The sequence below is a fragment of the Microtus ochrogaster genome, chromosome 1 (assembly GCF_000317375.1).
Source record: "Microtus ochrogaster isolate Prairie Vole_2 chromosome 1, MicOch1.0, whole genome shotgun sequence".
Lineage (NCBI taxonomy): Eukaryota > Metazoa > Chordata > Mammalia > Rodentia > Cricetidae > Microtus > Microtus ochrogaster.
The window spans coordinates 28,329,850-28,351,109 of NC_022009.1; the positions used below are offsets into that span (position 1 = coordinate 28,329,850).

Consider the following 21,260-nt stretch of genomic DNA (forward strand, 5'->3'; position numbering starts at 1 on the left):
ACCCAGTGCCCAGACAGGCTGGGCTGGTTGATGTTATGTGCCTAAAGACGGCAGTGGGGCCGAAGTGGGGAGGGTTCTGCCCAAGACGGCTGGGGGGCCAAGGAACCTCTGAGCTCCCCGTCCCAGGCTGGCGCCGCGGGGCCCGAAACTCACCCCAAAGCTAGGTCTCTTGGCGCCGAAGATCAGGCCTCTGTGCTGGATGGGCAGGTCGCAAACAAGCTCATATCTTTAAATATAAAAGAATCTGCTTTTTGTGAATGCCAGTGAGACTCTGCTAAATATGTTCACACAAATTTTATCTTGTACTTTCAATTACAAAAAACTATGGCCTTTTCCATCACATCCGCTGCATAAGTTTTGATTTTTTATGCATATTGATTCAATGACTTATGTTTAACAGAATTGAGGATGCATAGGATTTGTAGCAAAGGTAAAACAATCAAGTGAATTACACTCTGCAACAGCATTTACTCAGGACACCACCATTAACCAGACAATCCTAGCAGCCTGTTAACTGACGGGGGATGTGGGTCTGTCTGGATATTATTGTCTGTAATAATATTATTATTACAAATAAGCCACCAACGTAAGTACAACATGGAGGTTTTAGTTCATAGAATTATGCGCACGATTTGCCCCATGCAAACACGGGTAAATACCAACTTCTTTGTCTCTCTTGCAGTTCTGTTCCCACAGTAGTGGAAGGAAAGAGGGAGCTGTGGGCTGTCACGTGTGCACACTCTCTCTGACAGGACATAGAAATCTATCTTGTTCATTAAATTGTGACTCAGAGGCCCTGTGTTCTCATCTCCTTGTGGTAAAGCTCTTCTCTTGATTGATCCTGGCTTGTGAGAAATCCTTCATTGTAAGGTCCATAAGGCAACAGGAAGCTTCATGAACTCTCGTGGCACAAATTATGGAACCCGTGGGCTTTAACTGTCTGCTGAATGCCTAGTTGTAAGTAAGAAATTACACTAAGGAAATCTAGGATGCAAAGTGATCAAATAAAAAAAAATGGTGTAAATAAGACAAGATACAGCTTCAAGTTCATTAAAAGAACCCTAAGTTGTTAAGCTTGAGGATTTTCTTCAGACTAATGCTCTTTCTCCATCCACACCAGAGACGGGAGGCTGTCTGCTCTAGCTCGGCATTTGGCAGCATTGTCTAAGCTGTTGAAGAGTCCACATGCCCAGCAGAGTGGCGGCTAAAAGGAAAAGATGATAGGTTGAACCTATGCAAAGAAGACGGTAAGGGCGTGTCCACAGTTGGGAGAGTTATGAAAGAGAAAGGCAGGGGGAAAGGGAAGCAAAACGCAGAGATCTCCCAGGGAAAGACAGCCAGAGGCAACTGTCTTGCTCTGCCCAGGACCCTTGTAGTACGGGGTTTAGAGGTGATGTGTGTGGCCTGTTGTTGTCCCCGTGTTAGAGACAACATGGAGGACTGGCTGAATGTGTCTGTCTGGTAACACTGAGCCTCTGTATTAGTTACTCTCCCTGTCGCTGAGATAAAATCCCCTGACAAGCAACCTAGGGAGAAAGGGTTTACTGTATTGGCTCCTGGTTCAAGGGTACCCTCCATCATGGCAGGGAAGGCGTGGAGATGGCAGCTGTTCACACCACATCTGTAGTCAGGAACCAGACAGAGATGACTATATGTGTTTGTCAAGCTTTCTCGTTTTTTCTTTAGTTCAGGATCCCTTCCCGTGGCATGGCAGGTTTTCTCACTTCTAGGTAGGATTTCTTACTTCATTTAACCCAAATCAATAATCCTTCACAGGCATACGTATCCAGAGACTCATCTCCTCAGTGGTTTAGATCCTGACATGTTGACAATCAGTTTTGATCAGCATATCTGCTAACCCATTCATGCAAAATGCTGCCATCATAACGTATCCTTATTAGGAGTTCAGAACTTTAGATTTCAAATATCCTTTGTAAAGACATTAGAAAACAGGGAAACAAAAAATTAAATTAAATTAAATTAAAAACAGGGAAGCAAAAACAACACCATAACCTGACCTTTTATAAATACAATACTTTCATTAATTCTTTGGTAATTTACTACACACATCCAATTATATTCATTCCCCACTTCTCCCCCTAACTCTTCCCAGAAACACTCCCTTCTCTCTGCCTCCCTCCCAACTCATTGTCTTTTGTTTTTAAAAGTAATCCAGCGAGCCCAATTCATGCTGCCAAAATATCCCTTCATGTGGGCCATTTGCTGGAGCGTGGAGATCTACGGAGGCCGGCCACACCCTTCCAGAGAGCTGATTCTCCTCACTCCAAAACCACCAAGTATCAGTAGGTCATCAGCTGGGGTAGGGGCTCATGTGCCTCACCCCCCCTCCCCATGCTGGAATATTACCTGACCATTTTGGAGTCCAGTAACACAATGGCCATCTTTCTTTGCAGCTGCCCAAAAACAAAGTCAGCTAGCGGCCAAGTTCACTTGTGTTAATGAGTAACCACGGGGCACCAGGGCAAAGAATGCTTCTACCAGGAGAGCTCAAAACCCAGGAAAACAAATGGGAAAGGGAGTCTGAAGAATCAGACCCTGCAGAGAAGAGCAAGGCACTCACTTTTCACAGAGCAATTAGTGACCTGATAGATCTGATAAGACATTTCATCCCCACAACTCTGTGGAGGATAGTGATGGCTGCTGCTAAGCAACCATGAGTAAATGAGGAAGCCAGAAACCATACCTGAATTTCAAACTTATCATCTGTATTTGTTCCTTTGCCTTCCTAAAATCCAGTGTGGTTATATCCACATTCATTAGCATTGCACTGGGTTTCGCAGGTCATCCTGTTACCAGAAGAACGAAAGAACAAGAAAGGCTCAGAAAGATTCTCTTGCACTTGACAAACCGTATCAGCAGCCTGAAGTCTAAAGTATCAAAAATACTGCTCTAAACAGGACAGCGTGCAAGCTCTCTTGAAGCTAAAGTGAAAAACTCAGTGCAAGAGATGGGCCATACGATGAAGGCATTCTACCAGAAGACTACAGAGCAGAAGGTGATAATCACAAGAAAAGAAGGACGCGTGTCTGGGGAATACAAGAGGTTCTTTCCTACTTCCTGGGAACTCCAGAAAGGAGGGAGAGAAAACGGGAAAAATGAATCTTCCCGAGAAGAGTTCCCAGAGAAGAACATGTCCTAATGGTTCGGACCAAGCAGGATCCAAACCCCTGTGACTAGAAGGAAAAAAATGGTAAAAGGGTTCACAGTGTGGCACAGCTTTGAGAACTCTCACACTGAGGATAAAGAGACGTTTCTAAGGACTTCCGGGGCGGGGACTTAGAATGTCAGCTGTAGAGGGTATAAAACTTGAGTTTAATCACCATCACGTACACATGGGCAGGTACACAAACACACATGGCGGGGGGAGGGGCGAGCGAGAGAGAGACAGCAGACAGAGAGAGAGAGGGAGGGAGACAGACACACAGAGTTAAAGCTAGTCCATATCATAGGAACTTGAGTGGCATCCTATTTATGAAAAGCAACAGTGGTGTTAGACTATAATAAGACAAGTAATTTCAATTTTGAAAGAGGGATTTTTTAAGAAAAGTTTGCAACCCAAAATACTAGCAAGGCAAAGAATGAAAATTGCAAGCAAGCCGAAAATCTCTTTTCTAGCTGGTCTTTCTAAGAAGTTGTTTGGAAGTGTGGTCTAACTTAACGAGAGTGAATATCAAGACAGATGACAGAGTTTAGGGACAGTCTCCCTGTGGAGGGAAGGGCAATACTCTTCTGAGCAGCTGGATGTCCTGAGGGAACTGTACCTCGCTCGCTGCTGCAGTAGTGTGGTAAGATTATGTTTTGGGGAGAGCATCCTATTCTAAGTGTTAAGGCAGGGGGGGATCATTAGATTTCCGGGAGACCTTCGTGACATTTTTGCAAAACTCAGATGAAGTGTAGTTGAGACCTAAGCTATGGTGGTAAGAAGGGTCACTGTAGTGCTATTAATAAAAACCCAGAGACCGATATTGGCGTTCAACCTGAAGGTCAGAAAAGCAAAACAAACAGCCAGACTCTGATTCTTACCTCGACCTCAGACAGATACGGCAATCCTGCCTCCAGGAATCTCAGAATGAGACTGACTATGTGTGAGAGCTGTCTCCTCCCATCTTATATTCCTCTCTAGTGCACCACTACTGCTTGGTCTGTAAGGCTGGTCAGTGGAGCTGTTTTACTCTCTGATCTTCAGGCAAGCTTTATTTATTGAAATACAAATGAAATATCACTGCAGGTCACAAGTATATGGGCACATGGACAACTGGGCTGGTATCTGATTGCTGGAGGGAGCTCAGTTTTATTTCACTATAGATCTTGAGGGCATGAATGTAGAACAAGGGCAAAGCGGACCATATGAAAGAACTGTAGCTTCAAACCCCGGAAGCTGGTGTATAAAAGGCAGGAAAGATTCCCTTTGATACTGGTAGGAAGGAAGGGAAGATCCATTCCAGTCGTATATTTCCAGTAGAGATGACTCGTGGGGTCACCTGGGAAGCAGAAAGGAGCTGCTGCCTTTGTTTTTGATAACATTCTAGTGTCTGTTGAGAACTTCAGACCTCGGCAAGACAGGGTCAGTATAAAACACGGATGAGGAAAATAACAACAAACCCCACTCGACTCTGACGACTTGACCCCGTGAGTGTGAACCAGGGTGGGCGGGACAACCTGCTTCGGGAGAGTCACTGCCACCCCTCAGTTTCAGCTCTGTTTAGCTGGAGGTGTCTGCAAGGCACGCAGGTGAAGGTGTCAAATGAGCAGCTACACAGACTACTTCAGCTCCAGGCTCGAGTTGTGTTGACCGCATCCTTTGCTTTGAGTTCAGAGAAACTCAGAGTTGAAAAAGAGAATGAAGATTTATTGAGTTCCAGTAAATTCCAAACACACATCATGCCACAGAGGTTTCTCAGGTATATAACTCATGCTCCAACACTGACTCTGTCTGTACCTGCTGTTAGAGTTACTATATGCTATGATGAAATATCATGACCAAAAGCACAGGAAGGATTTGGCTTATGCTCCCATATTACTGCTCATCATTGAAGATCATCAGGACGGGAAGTCAAACAGGGAAGGAAACTGAAGACAGAAATTTAAGCAGATGCCATGGAGGGGTGCTGCTTACTGGCTTGCTCCTCATGTCTTGCTTTCTTACAGAACCCAGGATCACCAGGCCAGCGATGACACCACCCACAATGCAAAACCAAGTTATAAAAACAAAACAAAACAAAAATCACACATACACATCTCATAATATTTTCAGCACCTTTACAGTGTTTGTGTGGGGCCACATTCACATGCTATGCCAGGCACACTCGCCCGGAAGAGAGCAAGACAGGGCAAAAGAGCTAAAAGATGCTATCCTCCTTCAACATGACCGACAGATGGATGAACCACAGGGTAGAGATACCTAACTTGCTCCAAGAGAAGCTAGAATTGAAAGATGGCCTGACCTTGAAGATAGAATGGCAGTGGGGAGGGTTGGGGGATGGGGGACGGGGGGGTAAGGGGATGGGGGTGGGGAGTGAGGGGCATTCAAAGGACAGGAGAGGCCACACTTCACAGCTGTGCTAAAGGCGCTTTCTCCTCCCTCTGCTCCTTCCCCAGCTGCAGAATTATTTATGCCAATTTCCCAAACATCTTGTGCTGATGTTAATCACCTGGAGAGCATTCAGAGACAAGTGCCAAAGTTCATTCTCGGTAACAGGCAAGGTTGGAGAACACAGAACCGTAAAATTTTAAATAGAAAACCAACCAAAATAACTAATATGACACCTTCTCCCACAAGAATCATAGTTCTATGGTGACAGCAAGGATAATATATATGAGCTTTATATTTGTTTAAAAAAAAAGAAAAAGAACAGGGGCTGGAGAGACGGCTCAGCAGTTAAGAGCACTGGCTGCTCTTCCAGAAGTCCTGAGTTCAATTCCCAACACCCACATGGCAGCTCACAACTGTCTGTAACTCCAGTTTCAGAACATATGACTCTCATACCAATGAACATAGAACAGTAAATAATAATACTAATAAAATAAATTTTAAAAAAGAACAGTAACAAGTTCTGGCAGTCTGGAACCTTGATGATAAAATCCCAGCTAAATCCAATTGTAATGGAAGAGTTGACGTCAGTAGATTTTATTTGCTAAGCAGACACTACTAATTGTTTTTTCTTCTTGTTTTTCTGTAAATTTTTGAGATTATAATATGATTACATCATTTCCCCCCTGCCTTTCCTCCCTGCAGACCCTCACATATGCCCTTTCTTGCTCTCTCAAACTCGCGACCTCTATTTTTCATTCAGTATTGTTACACGCCTATATGCACAGGTACATACCTCTGTATTTGTAAACACATTACCTGTAACTTGCTCAGTCTCTATACTGTCACTCGTATGTGTGTTTTAGGGCTGGCTGTTTGGTATTAGATACCTAGTTGGTGTGTGCTTTCCTGGGGAAGACGACTTCTTCCACTCCCAACTTTCCCTAGTTGCCTGTAGTTCTTCGTGTAGGGCTGGGGCCTATGGGCCTTCCCTTTACCAACATCAGCATGTCCATTGTTGGTGTCCTTGCTCAGCTCACATTTAGGAAGTCTTGATGCTGAGACTTTATGGGTGTACTGCCTGACATTTCTAGGAGATGCAAGCTTCCTGCTCCTCTCATTCGCAATCTCTCGGCCCCCTCTTCTGCAGTGATCCCTGAGCCTCGGGTTTAGGAAATTGTTTTATAGATGTTTATGTTGGGACTAAGCTTCACAACTCTGTACTTTAACTGGTTGTGGTCTTCTGTGCTGGTTTCCATTGGTTGCAAAGAGAGGATTCCCTAATGAGGAGTAAGGACTAGATTTATCTGTGGGTATAAGACAAGTATTTAGAATATAGTTACGGATATGCTGCTGGTTTAGTAGAGTGACATTGTGGGTTTTCCTCCAAGGTCCATGACTTCACTAGCCCTGTTAGTTGGCTAGATTTCCAGTAACAAGTATGGTTTCCCTCTTGTTAAGTCAGTCTTAAGTTCTATCAGAGAGCTATCGGTTACCACATAGGTATATGGACAGGGTTTCTTGTAGTCCAGGCTGGTTTGAACTCACTGTGTAGCCAAGGACGATGGCCTTGAATTCCTGATCCACCTGCCTCGAAATTCCAAGTGCTGATGTTACAGACATATGCCACCAAGCCAGGTTAATATTAATTTTTTTTAAATTTAGTTTTGCCTTTTCTTTTTGAGACAATGCCTCGCTATGTAGTCTTCGCTATCCTGAAACTTGCTTTGTAAACCAGACTGGCCTAGAATTCTTAGAGATCCACCTGCTTTTGCCTCCCTTGTGCTATGATTAAACCACCACACCCATCTTAATGTAAATATTTTAAATATAAATATATGCCTTGGATAGGGAATGCATAGTGACTATTTAAAGAAGAGTGATGGCAGGTTAAATATTCATTGCTTTATTCAAGTTATTTTGCAATGCAAGAAAAATCATCAACAAGACATACAATCTCTACTCTGTACAGACATTATATCTGTATATACATTAAATAAGACATGCAGTCTGTTCTCTGTATAGACATCATCTCTGTGTGTGCGTATATATATACATACATACATCAATAGGACATATAGTCTCTACTCTGTATAAGCATCATCTATATATATATGTATATACATCAACAAGACATATAGTCTTTACTCTTTGGGACTAGAGAAGAGATAATTGTTACTTAAAAGTCAAAACCATTCTACTTTAATAACTAACATTAATATTAACAACCCCTTGCCCCACCACATTTCCCTCCCACAGTTTGCAGAAGTAATGTTAGATTATTAATAAAATAATTGGCTTTTTAAAAATAGGAATATATTTACAGTTTTCTAAAAGAACCTGTGCTGGGGAGAGTTCTCTTAGTCATGACTCACTATGTAACTATGGAACTCTTCAGTTCTGCATTTAATGGAGAGTATTTTCATAATATTGATCCTAATCCTACAAATGAGTACTTTATGTGTCTCCAGACATAAGCTCCCAACCCCCAACCCCAGAAAGTGATAATAGTTTAGGTGTCATTGACCTTGTTTGATTTTTTTTTTCTGGAGATCTTTTAGTAGTTGTATGATATCATTTTACAAAATAACGTTCCTGTCCTCTCTGATTCCAAGAGTTTATCAAAAAGAATAAAATATTTATGGAGTTATGCTGATTAAATGCAAGACTTCCATGCAATAAAAACAGCAGTTCTAGGTTGGTAAGATGGCTCGCTAGGTACAAAGCACTTGCCACATAAGCACGAAGACCTGAGTTCCATCCCCAGGACCCATGTAAAGATGAAAGGAGAGTTCTAACTCCACAAATCTGCCCTCTGACTTCCACATGCACACCACGACATGTGTGTGCTGACACACACACACAATATGCATACACACAACAAAGATTGATGAAAACTTTTAAAAAAACAGGAGCTTCTTGTAACCTTGACTTGGACACTCAATGCCTGCTGTGGACCAGTGGGTGCAGGTAAATGAACTCAGATTACCTGTCAGTCCATGTCATCTGGAAAGGAGCGTGTCATCTCCCCATCAATCTCAGAACTGTGTGGTTTTGGGGGGTGAGGGGTGGCAAAGACTAAAAGGCCCTGGCTGCTCACTGCCTGTCTGTGTCGTTTTGTCCCCGGAATCCCAGAGATGTGTCTTCCACCAGTGTCACCGCCCTTCCCTCCAAAGGCCTGGAGCACCTGAAGGAACTGATCGCCAAAGACACTTGGGCTCTCAAGAAGCTCCCTCTGTCCTTGAGTCTCCTCCACCTCACGCGGGCTGACCTCTCCTACCCAAGCCACTGCTGTGCTTTTAAAAACCAGAAGAAAATCAGGGGGTAAGTAGCAGGGGCCTGGAAGGAGCAAGGAGAGGCCACGACAGGAGTTGGATTCATTTTAGATTTGGAAATGAATGGGATTTAAAACCGAGGAGGGAAAGAACTGCAAGCTTCCCCCACGAGCAGCAGGAAAGCCCTGGGCCTAATGGCTGTGGGAGCAAAGTGGTTGCAGATGAGAAATAAGGCCAACATTGTTGGGCTGCGGTGGGGGAGGGGAGACAATAAGAAATGATGATGTCCTGGAGAGAGGGCTCACTGCGCAGCTAATTTGTCCGGTGTGCAGGAACAGTGAAGCAGGTTCGGCTTGCTTCTAGCTGTATCATCTCGGTGTTTGGTGTACTCATTCAACTACCCCGGGTTTCTAAGGTTCGAGACCATCACTCGTCGTCATCCATAGGGGTTTTGAGAAGATAAACCAGTTTGCTGGAAACATCTGGGATTGAATATCTAGAATGTCACAAGTAAAGGGTACTAGCTATGACGTGTATTATTTCAGTAGCTGGATACTTGCAAGAGTGCCAAGGAGATACTCCATCACACTTCACACTTCAAGCTGTCCCTGACCTCTGACCTATTTCCTCTTTTGGCCTTGTGCCACCTGTTCTAACTCCACCTTCGTTTGTCTATTTCCGTTTCTTTTAGTTTCTTCACAAGGATCTACTAGATGACTTTCTACACTCATAATTTTACCAGAAAAAAAAGTCAGGACATAGTCACAGAGGCAGATGCAAAGAGGAAGGTTGAAGAGCTAGGTGAAGGGGACTATCACAGCCATAATAGCTGCATGGGGCGCAGGGTGTTGATATCGGGTGCTATACTAACACTACATGGCATTGAGTGGAAAGGGTCGGAGATGGAATGCATGGTTAGAGGCGGCCTCGCTGGTGATGTAGTAAAAATGTAAATCCTTCCAGTCCCAAGAGATACATCTACAATATAACCCTTGCTCCTAAGGTCTAGAGATCACTGAGGAAGAAGGGATGGAAAGATTATAAGAGACAGAGGAACAGAGAGTCTACTGTGTTGTATCTCCTAGGAATGTCAGAAGCCACACCCATGGAGATTCACCGACATAACTACCAAAGCAGGAGCTGAACAAGGACAACAATAGACAGGCTGATGTTGGTACAGGGAGGGCCTGTAGGCCTCAACCCTACACAGAGAACAACAGGCAGCTAAGGGATCCTGAGAACAAGAGCTAGTCTTCCCAGGGAAGACCACACCAATTTGCTCTCCAATAACAAATGGTCAGCTCTGAAATCATAAACATACAAATAACACTAGACAGGCTGAAGAGGTTATATTTATGTATTTAGGCATATACACACATAATAACAACTACAATTAATGGAAAAAGTCATGAAATTGAAAGAGAGGAAGGAGAGGTATCATGGAGGATTAGGAAGGAGAACACAGGAAGGGGAAATGATGTGATTATATTATAATCTCAAAAAAATAAAAAAATAAATTGAAAACGTAAATCATTTCTATGAGTATACCCGTGTGTTGTGGCCATTTATTAATTTGTTAGCAAATATTTTGTGAGCATCTCCTGTGTATTTGGCATTATCCTAGCCACAGCAGGGGTATGAGGAAGCTTTTTGCACGAGTTTATAATCTACTGGAGGAAGTCAACAAACAGAAGGAAATGTCAGTCAGGGCTGGGAAGGGATGAGACAATGGGGTGGGGTGGTTTATTTAATAGACCAGGAAAGGCTCCCATGAAAAAACGCGGCTGTGTCTAAAATTGAATAACGAGTAAATGTGGCCATGAGCTTCAAGGCAAAGGGAGTGTGGAGTTCTGGAGCTGGGAACCGGAATAGTATTTAAGAGCACTCACAAACACATGTTACCGGTCCTGCTGTAACAGCTCGGAAAAGCTACTCCTCTGTTCATTCAATGTTCTCGCTCCACTCACAAATGAACGGGTTTCACAGATCTGCACAACGTGGCACAGCTAGTAACCACAGGAGCCATATAAGTGGGCTCCCGTGTCCATGATTTTCGATCATGATTCTTCTTCAAGTGGCTCAAGATGGTGAGAAATAAGATCAGTGTCCTTGGTCACAATAGCAGAGGTGAGGTCATATCAATGGACATAGCAGAGGGTGGGAAAGATGGCTCGAAGAGGCCTGAGTCACATCCCCAGCACCCACATAGTAGGAGAAGAGAATCAACAACCACAAGTTGTCTTTTTGGAGAAAAGAAAAGAAAAAATAATAACAAGTATCATAGAGGATTTACCAATGTTTGCTGAGAAAATACTAAGCTACACAGAAGTAGAATTTACCTGAAAAAGTACTGACTCCAACACAACTCTAAGACAAATAGCATGCTAACCAAACCTAGAAAGTATAAAATAAGGAAGTCAGAGTTATACTAGTACAGTAAATTAGAATTCAGACTCCCCCAGGACATGTTTCTTTAGAACTGGCTCATAGGGAGCCTCTTTTCTCATCAGAGGAACGCAAAGAGAAAATGGCCTTGGCTGCCAGCTGTTCAGACAGCAAACCTTGTTTGTTTAACAGAGAGCTGCATCTATGTTGCTCAGTGTAATCTAAAGATAACCAAAAACTGCTGCTTCGTTTTGGTTCTAGAAAACCCACCTACTGAGCCGGGCAGTGGTGGCTCACACCTTTAATCCCAGCACTCGGGAGGCAGAGGCAAGTGGATCTCTGTGAGTTTGAGGCCAGCCTGGTCTACAAGAGCTAGTTCCAAGACAGACTTCAAAGCTACAGAGAAACCCTGTCTTGAAAAAAAAAAAAAAAAGAAAGAAGGAAGGAAGGAAGGAAGGAAGAAAGGAAGGAAGGAAGGAAAAGAAAACCCACCTAATTGCTCAGAAAATGTAGCTTGGGATGGGAGCTTTAAAAGCCAACTCAATGCATATGTAAGGTTACCATGTTAGAGCTCAAGACTCGGAGCTGTAGACAATTTCTGGTCATGGCCGGGATCCCATAGGCTTAACCAGAATCTGGATGCATGCTTTTATTAAAGTGTTCTCGTTGATCTTTGAAGTGCTTGGAGTGATTTCTGACTAGGAAGGTTTAATTCTGCCAGTGAAACTCTACGCCATGCTGTGGTGCATGCAACATAACAAAGTCAATGTTTTAAATGGCATAGCAGAGGAGGGCCCATCCAGATCACGAAGAATCAGTAGTACCATAACATCAGAAGTAACTTGCATATCTTCCCAGAGTTTAAGGGGCTCCAAGGTGGACTTTAAGCAAGAGGTGACTCCTATTTGTTGCCTTACAGAATCCTGGAGTCCTTGATGTGTAACGAGAGCAGCATCCGGAATATGCGCCAGAGAAAATCAGTGAATGTGCTGAGAGGTCCCCTCTACCAGGAGTATGAGGACGATCTGAGTGACAACGGTGTTGGGTACAAACAAAACCCCAAGCTCCAGGAGAGCTCGGGCAGCTCTCATTACTACGTATTCTTTGAAGAACAAGAGGATGAGATCCTTGGTTTCGGCCGAGAGCTCAAAAATCCTCAGGAAGAGACTCTGCTAGCCTTCGACAGCCACTATGACTACACTGTGTGTGGGGACAATGAAGACATGGTGTGCACTCCCAAGTCGGATGAGTTTAACCCCTGTGAAGACATCATGGGTTACAAGTTCCTGAGAATCGTGGTGTGGTTTGTCAGTCTGCTGGCTCTCCTGGGCAACATCTTTGTCCTGTTTATTCTCCTTACCAGCCACTATAAACTGACCGTGCCTCGCTTTCTTATGTGTAACTTGGCCTTTGCCGACTTCTGCATGGGGGTATACCTGCTTCTCATTGCCTCTGTGGACGTGTACACACAGTCCGAGTACTACAACCATGCCATCGACTGGCAGACTGGCCCTGGGTGCAACACGGCTGGCTTCTTCACTGTTTTTGCCAGCGAACTATCCGTGTACACCCTAACAGTCATCACCCTGGAGCGATGGTATGCCATCACCTTTGCCATGCGCCTGGACAGGAAGATCCGCCTCCGGCATGCATACACCATCATGGCGGGGGGCTGGGTTTCCTGCTTCCTCCTGGCCCTGCTCCCCTTGGTGGGAATAAGCAGCTACGCCAAGGTCAGCATCTGCCTGCCGATGGACACTGACACGCCTCTTGCTCTAGCCTACATTGCCCTGGTTCTGCTGCTCAATATTGTCGCCTTTGTCATCGTCTGTTCCTGCTACGTGAAGATCTACATCACGGTCCGGAATCCCCAGTACAACCCTCGCGATAAAGACACCAAGATTGCCAAGAGGATGGCCGTGTTGATCTTCACTGACTTCATGTGCATGGCCCCAATCTCCTTCTACGCCCTGTCAGCACTGCTGAACAAGCCCCTTATCACCGTCACTAACTCCAAAATCTTGCTGGTTCTCTTCTACCCCCTCAACTCCTGTGCCAATCCATTCCTCTATGCCATTTTCACTAAGGCCTTCCAGAGGGATGTGTTCATCCTGCTCAGCAAGTTTGGCATCTGCAAACGCCGGGCCCAGTCATACCAAGGTCAGAGAGTGTGCCCAAACAACAGCACCGGGATTCCGATTCAAAAGGTTCCCCAGGACATGAGACAGAGTCTCCCCAACATGCAAGATGCCTACGAACTCCTTGAAGACGCCCGCCTAACTCCAAAAATACAGGGGCAAGTTGCAGAAGAGGACAGGCAAACGGCCTTGTAAAGTGGCGCTGCGCTATTCGCAGTGGGACTTCAAAAGGCTGGCTTCTTGAATGCACATTCTAATCTAGGGCACGTGGATGCGCAGCTTCAGGCAGGTGGTGTTTCATAGGGACACAGTTCATCTCTAGTATTGTCTCCAAGAAGGGAGAGAAGCTAGCAGCATAACCAAGTCCCAGGTAACATGGAAATAGTCCATGCTCTCCAGGAGACATGTCCGTCTATGACCCTGGACGACGTGCTCCACGGATACCAACGGAACCCTTCCCCATCTGCCTGCTCTGCTTGTGTAGTGTTGTTTAATACTGAAGATCGCCAGTGTTCAGTTACTTAAGCAGCTTCATGTTGGCTCCCCTGATATAACCAAAGAAAGCTTTTGTCCCTTAAAGCTAAAATGCCACACTTGAGAGGTGGAGGCAGGGCGGATCCAAAGTTCATCCTTAGCTACAGAGTGAGTTCCCAGCCTGTCTAGCCTACATGATATCCCATCGTGAGACCCAAAGAACCCTGGAAAGCCAAACATGACTAGATGTTACATAATTGCTTCCACTAAACATGAAAAGGGGGAAGTTTAGCTGGGAGGAGGTTTTTTATTCCTAAGACTCTGAAACAAGTGTCTCTTCACCAGCATCTACCTGCTGTGACCTGGCTGTCCTGCGTTGGCTGGAGAACCTGCTGAGATCCCATCTTTTATGGTTGAGCAATCTAAGAATTATCTTCTTGTAGAAGATGAGCGTTCCGGAAGACATTTCTAAGCAATACGTGGGAATGAGGTCAGAGCACACTTACTCAGCTGTTAACACTGTGACCACACACCAGTTAACTGCTGGCCTTCAAGCAAGTCCCTGGAACTCCAAACTGAAATGGAGGCGCTTGTTGCCTCTTCCATTTTAAAGACTCTAGGTATATCTCATCTTTAAAGGTACATTTTCATGTATCTTTAAATGTATCTTTAAACCTGGTTTTTCTATCTTGTGGAGCTGCTGTCTACTTCTTTTTGGAACCATGCCATGACCCAAGAAGATTTTCCTTTATTTTATTTTATTTTGATCATCATGTCTGAACCAAAAATTCTCCTGAGTGACTATATGGAGAATGATCCTAACTATTTATCTAACTGTTATATCTATACTGCTGTTAAGTCCAAAGCAGACTGACATGTATGCACTAGACTAATAATACAGCCTGGCGTGGTGGCGCACGCCTTTAATCCCAGCACTTGGGAGGCAGAGGTAGGTGGACCTCTGAGTTCAAGGCTACCCTGGTCTACAAAGCAAATTCCAAGACAGCCAGAGCTACACAGGGAAACCCTGTCTCAAACAAACAAAACAACAAAATACAGACTAATAATAGAGTTATTATGTGACTGTGTAGACTCACTTCAAAGCCTTTACCTCATCCTCACAGGTCGGCTTCTTTGCACTCAGCATCTCATACCGTACTAGCATTGTCAAGAGAGAAACCTTTTCATCTGACGCTGCCAGATTCCTTCTAAGCCTGTCAGCCACTGACATAAAACATTTACGGCCAATAGTGAGCTTGCTTCAAACGGCCAGGAGTTCGTGTCTACAGGAGTACCTTCTGGGTTTCCTGACTGGAGAGCTCCTTACTACACTGTTCTAGTGCCTCACCTTGCCCTCCAAGCAGATCTGGCATTTGCTTCTCAGTGCTCATGATCCAAAGCATACAATAAAAACGTTTTGTCACTTTAAATCTGTGAGGTAGGGTTTTGTGGGTCATCTCACTCGGCCCTTCCATGACGGCCCTGGCGCTTTGTCCGTTAGCATTGGCTTTCCCCACAGTTGACTCGTAACTACTGAAGTTAAGCAAATGTGTTACCCACGGCATGTGTTTCTCTCTTGTGATGTCCTGGTACCACATCTGGACAGACGATTGTTTTTCATCTTGAGTAGCTGATCTAGCGCTTTGAAAGCGAAGTCCTAGAGGAGTGACTCGAACAAGATTGTTACCGAAATTCACATGGGCAAAAGGCAATACATTTTCTTCCTGTACTAAGGTATATGGTATTTTTTTTAATTTGTTGATTTCTTTTGAGATTAACATTATACGTGTATGTTAAAATCAAAGAGGAGAAAACACTGTGCACAGCTGCTGAGAAATCCACATTGATTGATTAGCAGCTCCAAGAATGTTAATTAGGACTCATTAGTAGGCATCTATGGATAAGAATAAAAAGATAGTAAAACAATTACAGATGGGAATTTCAGCATGGTGGAGAGGTGGGAATTTTGTAGGGTCAGAGACTCATTGCTTAACTTGGGCTTAGTTTTAGCCAATCTGGAACAGCCATTCTTTGTCCCACTCTGTATCTGAACTAACACCTTGTGGTAATAAATTAAAATGTCTTAGAAGCTGTTAACTTAGCAGAATACTGGCTTCCACCAATCCAAGAGCTAAGAATGCAATCAGATGACCTCTGTGGTCTATAGAATGGCTCCTCCATCCCATTGCACCCCCCTCTCTGGTGGACCCACCAAGGGATTTTTTTTTTAATTTTATTTATTATTAAGGATTTCTGCCTCCTCCCCGCCACCGCCTCCCATTTCCCTCCCCCTCCCCCGATCAAGTCCCCCTCCCTCATCAGCTCGAAGGGCAATCAGGGTTCCCTGACCTGTGGGAAGTCCAAGGACCGCCCACCTCCATCCAGATTTAGTAAGGTGAGCATCCAAACTGCCTAGGCTCCCCCAAAGCCAGTACATGCAGTAGGATCAAAAACCCATTGCCATTGTTCTTGAGTTCTCAGTAGTCCTCATTGTCCGCTATGTTCAGCAAGTCCAGTTTTATCCCAGGCTTTTTCAGACCCAGGCCAGCTGGCCTTGGTGACCACCAAGGGATTTTTAATTTACCTTGATTTATGGTTTTCTTTGTTCTGTAAAACTATTTTTAAAAAAAAAGACTTCAAGCTAGTGCCAGGACAGGCTCCAAAGCCACAGAGAAACCCTGTCTCGAAAAACCAAAAAAAAAAAAAAAAAAAAAGACTTCATAAAAAACTGTTTTCACGTTGGAACATAGAATTTGCAGTAATCTAAGTCTGTGTTCCCAAGTCATAGTCACTTATAATGGCTCCAGAATAAACTATCTCTTAATCCCTATTAGGTGAGAGCTAAGGTTCTTACATACACAGGGGCTTGCTTACAGTTTCAGTGGGTTGTTCCGGTATCATAATGGCAGGGAGCATGGCAGCAGAAAGGCAAGCATGATGCTGGAGAAGTAGCTAAGAGATATATCCTGATCTGCAGGCAAAGAAAGAGACTGGGCTTGGCATGGATTTTTCAAACCTAAAAGACAGCCCCCAGTGACACATTTCCTCCAACAAGCCCACACCTCCTAAGCCTTCTAATCCTTTCAAACAGCTCCACTTCCTGGTGAGCACATGTTCAAATGTAGGAGTGTATGGGCTTATTTAAACCACCACAACTACCATAGGTCTATGCAAACACGGGACGCACACAATTACATTCTGTTTGCCAAGGTGCTTTTCTGCTTTCTCAAGAGTTCCCTAAGCACTCAGACAGAAGTAGCACTAGGGTAAGTATTAACAGCTCCAACAAATGTCAGAGAAAAAGGATACCCTGCCAATCAATGCCCTGATCCAGGGGAAAGAGGAGATGGCCGGCATCATGCCTGTTTTCACCATCTCACAGCCAAGTGTAGCGAACGAGAAAAACTGACCATGGCTGTGACACTCACAAGTCCTCCCAGACATGCACACTGCCACTTGGCTTCATTTTAATTAGTACAGGGGAGCCAGTAGTGGGAGAGATACTTGAAATCCAAGCATGTCCTTCTGTTTCTTTAATCGTTTGTCCATCCGATCTAGAGAGCAACCATTCTCTTCCAATCACCCCATCCTGTGCTACACATGGAAAATGTGCACACTACACTAATCTTCCCAGAGTACACACGTCTCAATTACCCCTGCCAACCTGTTCCATTATGTCCCTGTCCACGTGTCTGTCCAAGTGGATATACTGGGTGGGACTCCTTGCCCCCAATCCACCACAATGGTTGATGCTGTGTCTAGGAGAAATAGTAAAACTTTCCAAGAATCATTCTAGGTGGCAGAAAGTGTGTGTAGTGATCACGTGATAAGAACGGTTCAGCATTGGAGACCTTAATTACACATTGGTTAGTTCTAACTGTCAACCTGACACAGCCTAGAACCACCTAGAAAGAGTCTTGTGAGGAATTGTCTAGAACAGGCTAGCCTGTAGGCATGTCTGCAGGGAAATACCTTGGTAACTGATGCAGAAAGACCCAGCCCACATTGGGTGGCACCATTGCCTAGGCCGGTGGGGTGGGCTGTTGGTGGTGGTGGCAGCTGTGGTGGTGGTGGTGGTGGTGGTGGTACCCTAAACAGTGTAGGTGAGGAGAAGCAAGCTGAGGGCAAGTGAGAACCTATGTATTCTCTCTCTGCTCTTGACAGTGGATGCAATGCTCTTAGTTCCTGCCTTGACTTCCCTGCAATAGTAAAAGAAGTATAAACCACATAAACCCTCTCCTCCCCAAGTTGCTTTTTTTTTTTTCCGAGACAGGGTTTCTCTGTGGCTTTGGAGCCTGTCCTGGAACTAGCTCTGTAGACCAGGCTGGCCTCGAACTCACAGAGATCCGCCTGCCTCTGCCTCCCGAGTGCTGGGATTAAAGGCGTGCGCCACCACCGCCCGGCTCCCAAGTTACTTTTATCAGTGTATTTGTGAAGGCAACTGAAGTCATCTAGAAAATACACGACAGAGGAACTGTGGCAGCTGTTCCATAGCACCTGCCTTGGGTAGAGGCAAGTGGGGGGCAGGACTGGGAATTTCAGGCGTATGTGGTTAACTCTTATAGCAGTTGCCCGGCATTAGCCATTTCCAGAGAACAATTCCTTAACTTTTTACTTTTTAGTAAGTTAATAGCCCGGCTAGTGGCGGGAAGACATGCCCAGAAACATGTAGCCCTTTTCTTTCCAGAAGCAGCTCTCAGTTTCATCCTTTACGAACTGAGGCAGGATAAGGAGATGGTGTGGGGGAGGTAGCATGTAAAAGAGCAGGGAGAGGAACCCTCCCTCTAGAGTCTGGTTGATGCCTCTTGCCAGCTGAGAATCAACAATTTCAGCACATTTAAGGACATTGGCTTTTCTCCCTTCACAGCTACAAACCTGTAAGCTCCTAGAATTCTCACCAGAAACCCCATATATACTACAAGAAAGTGCTCTACACCCCACGGGCAATGAGAATCCTGACAGGTCTAACTTTATCTAGTGGGGTTATCTTTTCCTGTGAGAAGCCCTGTTTGGTCCCTGAGGTCAACATTTCTTCCTCTTATGCATAATTTCAGAATATCACATCTCCGATCACTTTGACACCTGCCTGGTCTTTGGAACTTGGTTTTACAAGCAAAGGTATCATACACCTGTTTATAACAGATCTCTCAGGCCAGGCGGTGGTGGCGCACGCCTTTAATCCCAGCACTCGGGAGGCAGAGACAGGAGGATCTCCGTGAGTTCGAGGCCAGCCTGGTCTACAGTGCTAGTTCCAGGACAGGCTCCAAAGCCACAGAGAAACCCTGTCTCGGGAAAAAAAAAAAAAAAAAACCAGTTCTCTCATCAATTACAGGTTCCATACCTTTCAATGCCTCATTCAGTTGTCCAAATACATGCCTAGTACCTGAGGAGCCAGAGGACAATATCAGATCCTCAGGAACAACTTACAGAGTGTTGTGAGGCACCATGTGGGTGTTGGGAATTGACCAAGGACTGCTGGAAAACAGCCAACGCTCTTTACCACAGAGACACCTCTCTGGTCCCTCCACAGAAAGAGGGAGGAAGGGAGGGAGGGAGGGAGGGAGGGAGAGAGAGAGAGAGAGAGAGAGAGAGAGAGAAACCAGAAAAACAACAGGATCTCTCAGTGAATCAATTAGGGTAGACTGACTGGCCATCAGCCCCAGTGATCCCCCAGTTCTGGCACACCCATGCCCTGCTTTTTGTGTGGGTTAGGGAACTGGACTTGGGTTCTCCTGCTTGCATGGCAGGTGCTTTATCCACTTATCCATCTTCGCAACTCCAAAGAGTGTTTCAGGAGGCTACAGGAGACACATTCACCCAAGGGCCTAACCCACAACCTGCGTTACAGACCAACCCAGAGTGGTCAAGAAACAATCATTTCAGTCTCACACAGGGCCTTGCTGTAATTTCTTCTCTCTAGTCTGTGAATCAACAGCCGGGAAATTAGCCATATCGCAGTGTGCTGGCTAAGAGAGTGACATCCAAAGGTGAGGGGTCTAGGAGAGAAATCAGCTGTGCACAGGACCACAAGGAGAAACACTCCTCTGTGCTTCTGTGCTGCTGTAGTGGGAAGAGTTTTCTGTTTATTTGTTTGCTTGTTTCATGGGTTTTGCCTGCGTATAAGTTTGTGTACCACTTGTGTAACTAGTGCCCAAAGAGGCCAGAAGAGGGCATCAGATCCCCTCGAACTGTAGTTACAGACAACTGAGAATCACCATGTGGGTGCTTGGAAATTGAACCCTGATCCTCTGGAAGAGCAATCAGGGCTCTTGACCTCTGAGTCATCTCTCCAGGTCATCTTCAAACATTTCTCCTGTACCACAATTATGACAGTATAGTTGGAAGGTGTTTTTTAAGTGCTCACTGTCAACTAAACAAATTACAAGCACAAAGGGTGCTAAATTATTCAATTCAAATCAAACAAATATTATTGAGCATCTGCTATGGGCCATCACTGTATGAGGGTCACTGTAGTCTCTTGGATCTGCCAGTGAATAAGGTTAACCCAAATACCTGCTCTTATGGGGCTTGCATTTGGCACACAGCCTGTTAGATGAGAGTGGTGTAATAGAAAAAAATATAAAGTTTGATAAGGGGGTGAGGAAGCAAAAGGGGTCAGGGCAGGCCTCATTAACCTTGCTATTTGGGCCAGTGTTTGAGGCAAGGGTCTCATTCAGCTAGAGGAAGAAAAGCATTCTAGAAAGCAGTGAACAAACAGCTGCGTTCTGGGTAGGAGTACCATCTGGGAATGGGAAGGCAGCAGCTAGGATGAAACCACAGAAGAAGCTCTGTAAGAGATAAAAGCTAAGAGGCAGTTGACAGCATCCTATACACCTCATTTAAGAGCCCTTTGCTGCCAGAGAACTGGAGAGCCATTCAGAGGCTTTGGGAAGAACAGCCTGAGCGACTGGAGTGTTGACAGAAACACTCGGCTTGAACTGTTGAGAAGGCACTGGTTGAGACATTGATCAGGAAAGAGCAGAGTGGAGCCATGTCAGACACTGTGGGCTGCACACTTCTGCCACAGCTGTCTACCTCAGCTGTTACGGCACAAGACTAGCTGTGCAAAGTAAGAAAATGAGCAATTGGCTGGCTTCCCTTGGAATGATTTAAGAGTGCTAGCATTGAATGTCATGGTTTGTCTGCCAAAATAGTCTATTTTTCCCAACCATTTAAAAATAAGAAGCTATGGGGCTAGGGAGATGGTTCAGTTGGTAAAGTAGCTACTGCCTGTGCACTACAATCTGAGTTCTGATTCCCAGGGCCCATGCAAAAAGCCAGGGGTGGTACTCTGCTTCTATAACCCTAGCATTGTTGGGGATTGGGGAGTGATGAAAGATTCCTGAAGCTCATGGGCCAGGCAACCTAACCTAAACAATGAGCTTCAGTTTTTAAAAGGCTGAAACGCTGTCTCAAAAACAACACACACACACACAC

General features: G+C 44.9%; 1 protein-coding gene across 1 annotated transcript in view; it reads left to right on the top strand.

Moving 5' to 3' along the window:
* The window catches only part of Tshr (thyroid stimulating hormone receptor), a 113,629-nt gene extending 98,880 nt beyond the window's left edge, over positions 1–14,749 (top strand). Inside the window, exons 8-9 of the mRNA XM_005343657.2 lie at positions 8,687–8,875; positions 12,131–14,749. Of these exons, the coding sequence (XP_005343714.1) occupies positions 8,687–8,875; positions 12,131–13,544 (1,603 nt within the window). The 3' untranslated portion in view covers positions 13,545–14,749. The remainder of the gene's footprint in view (positions 1–8,686; positions 8,876–12,130) is intronic.
* The last annotated feature ends 6,511 nt before the right edge of the window (positions 14,750–21,260 follow it).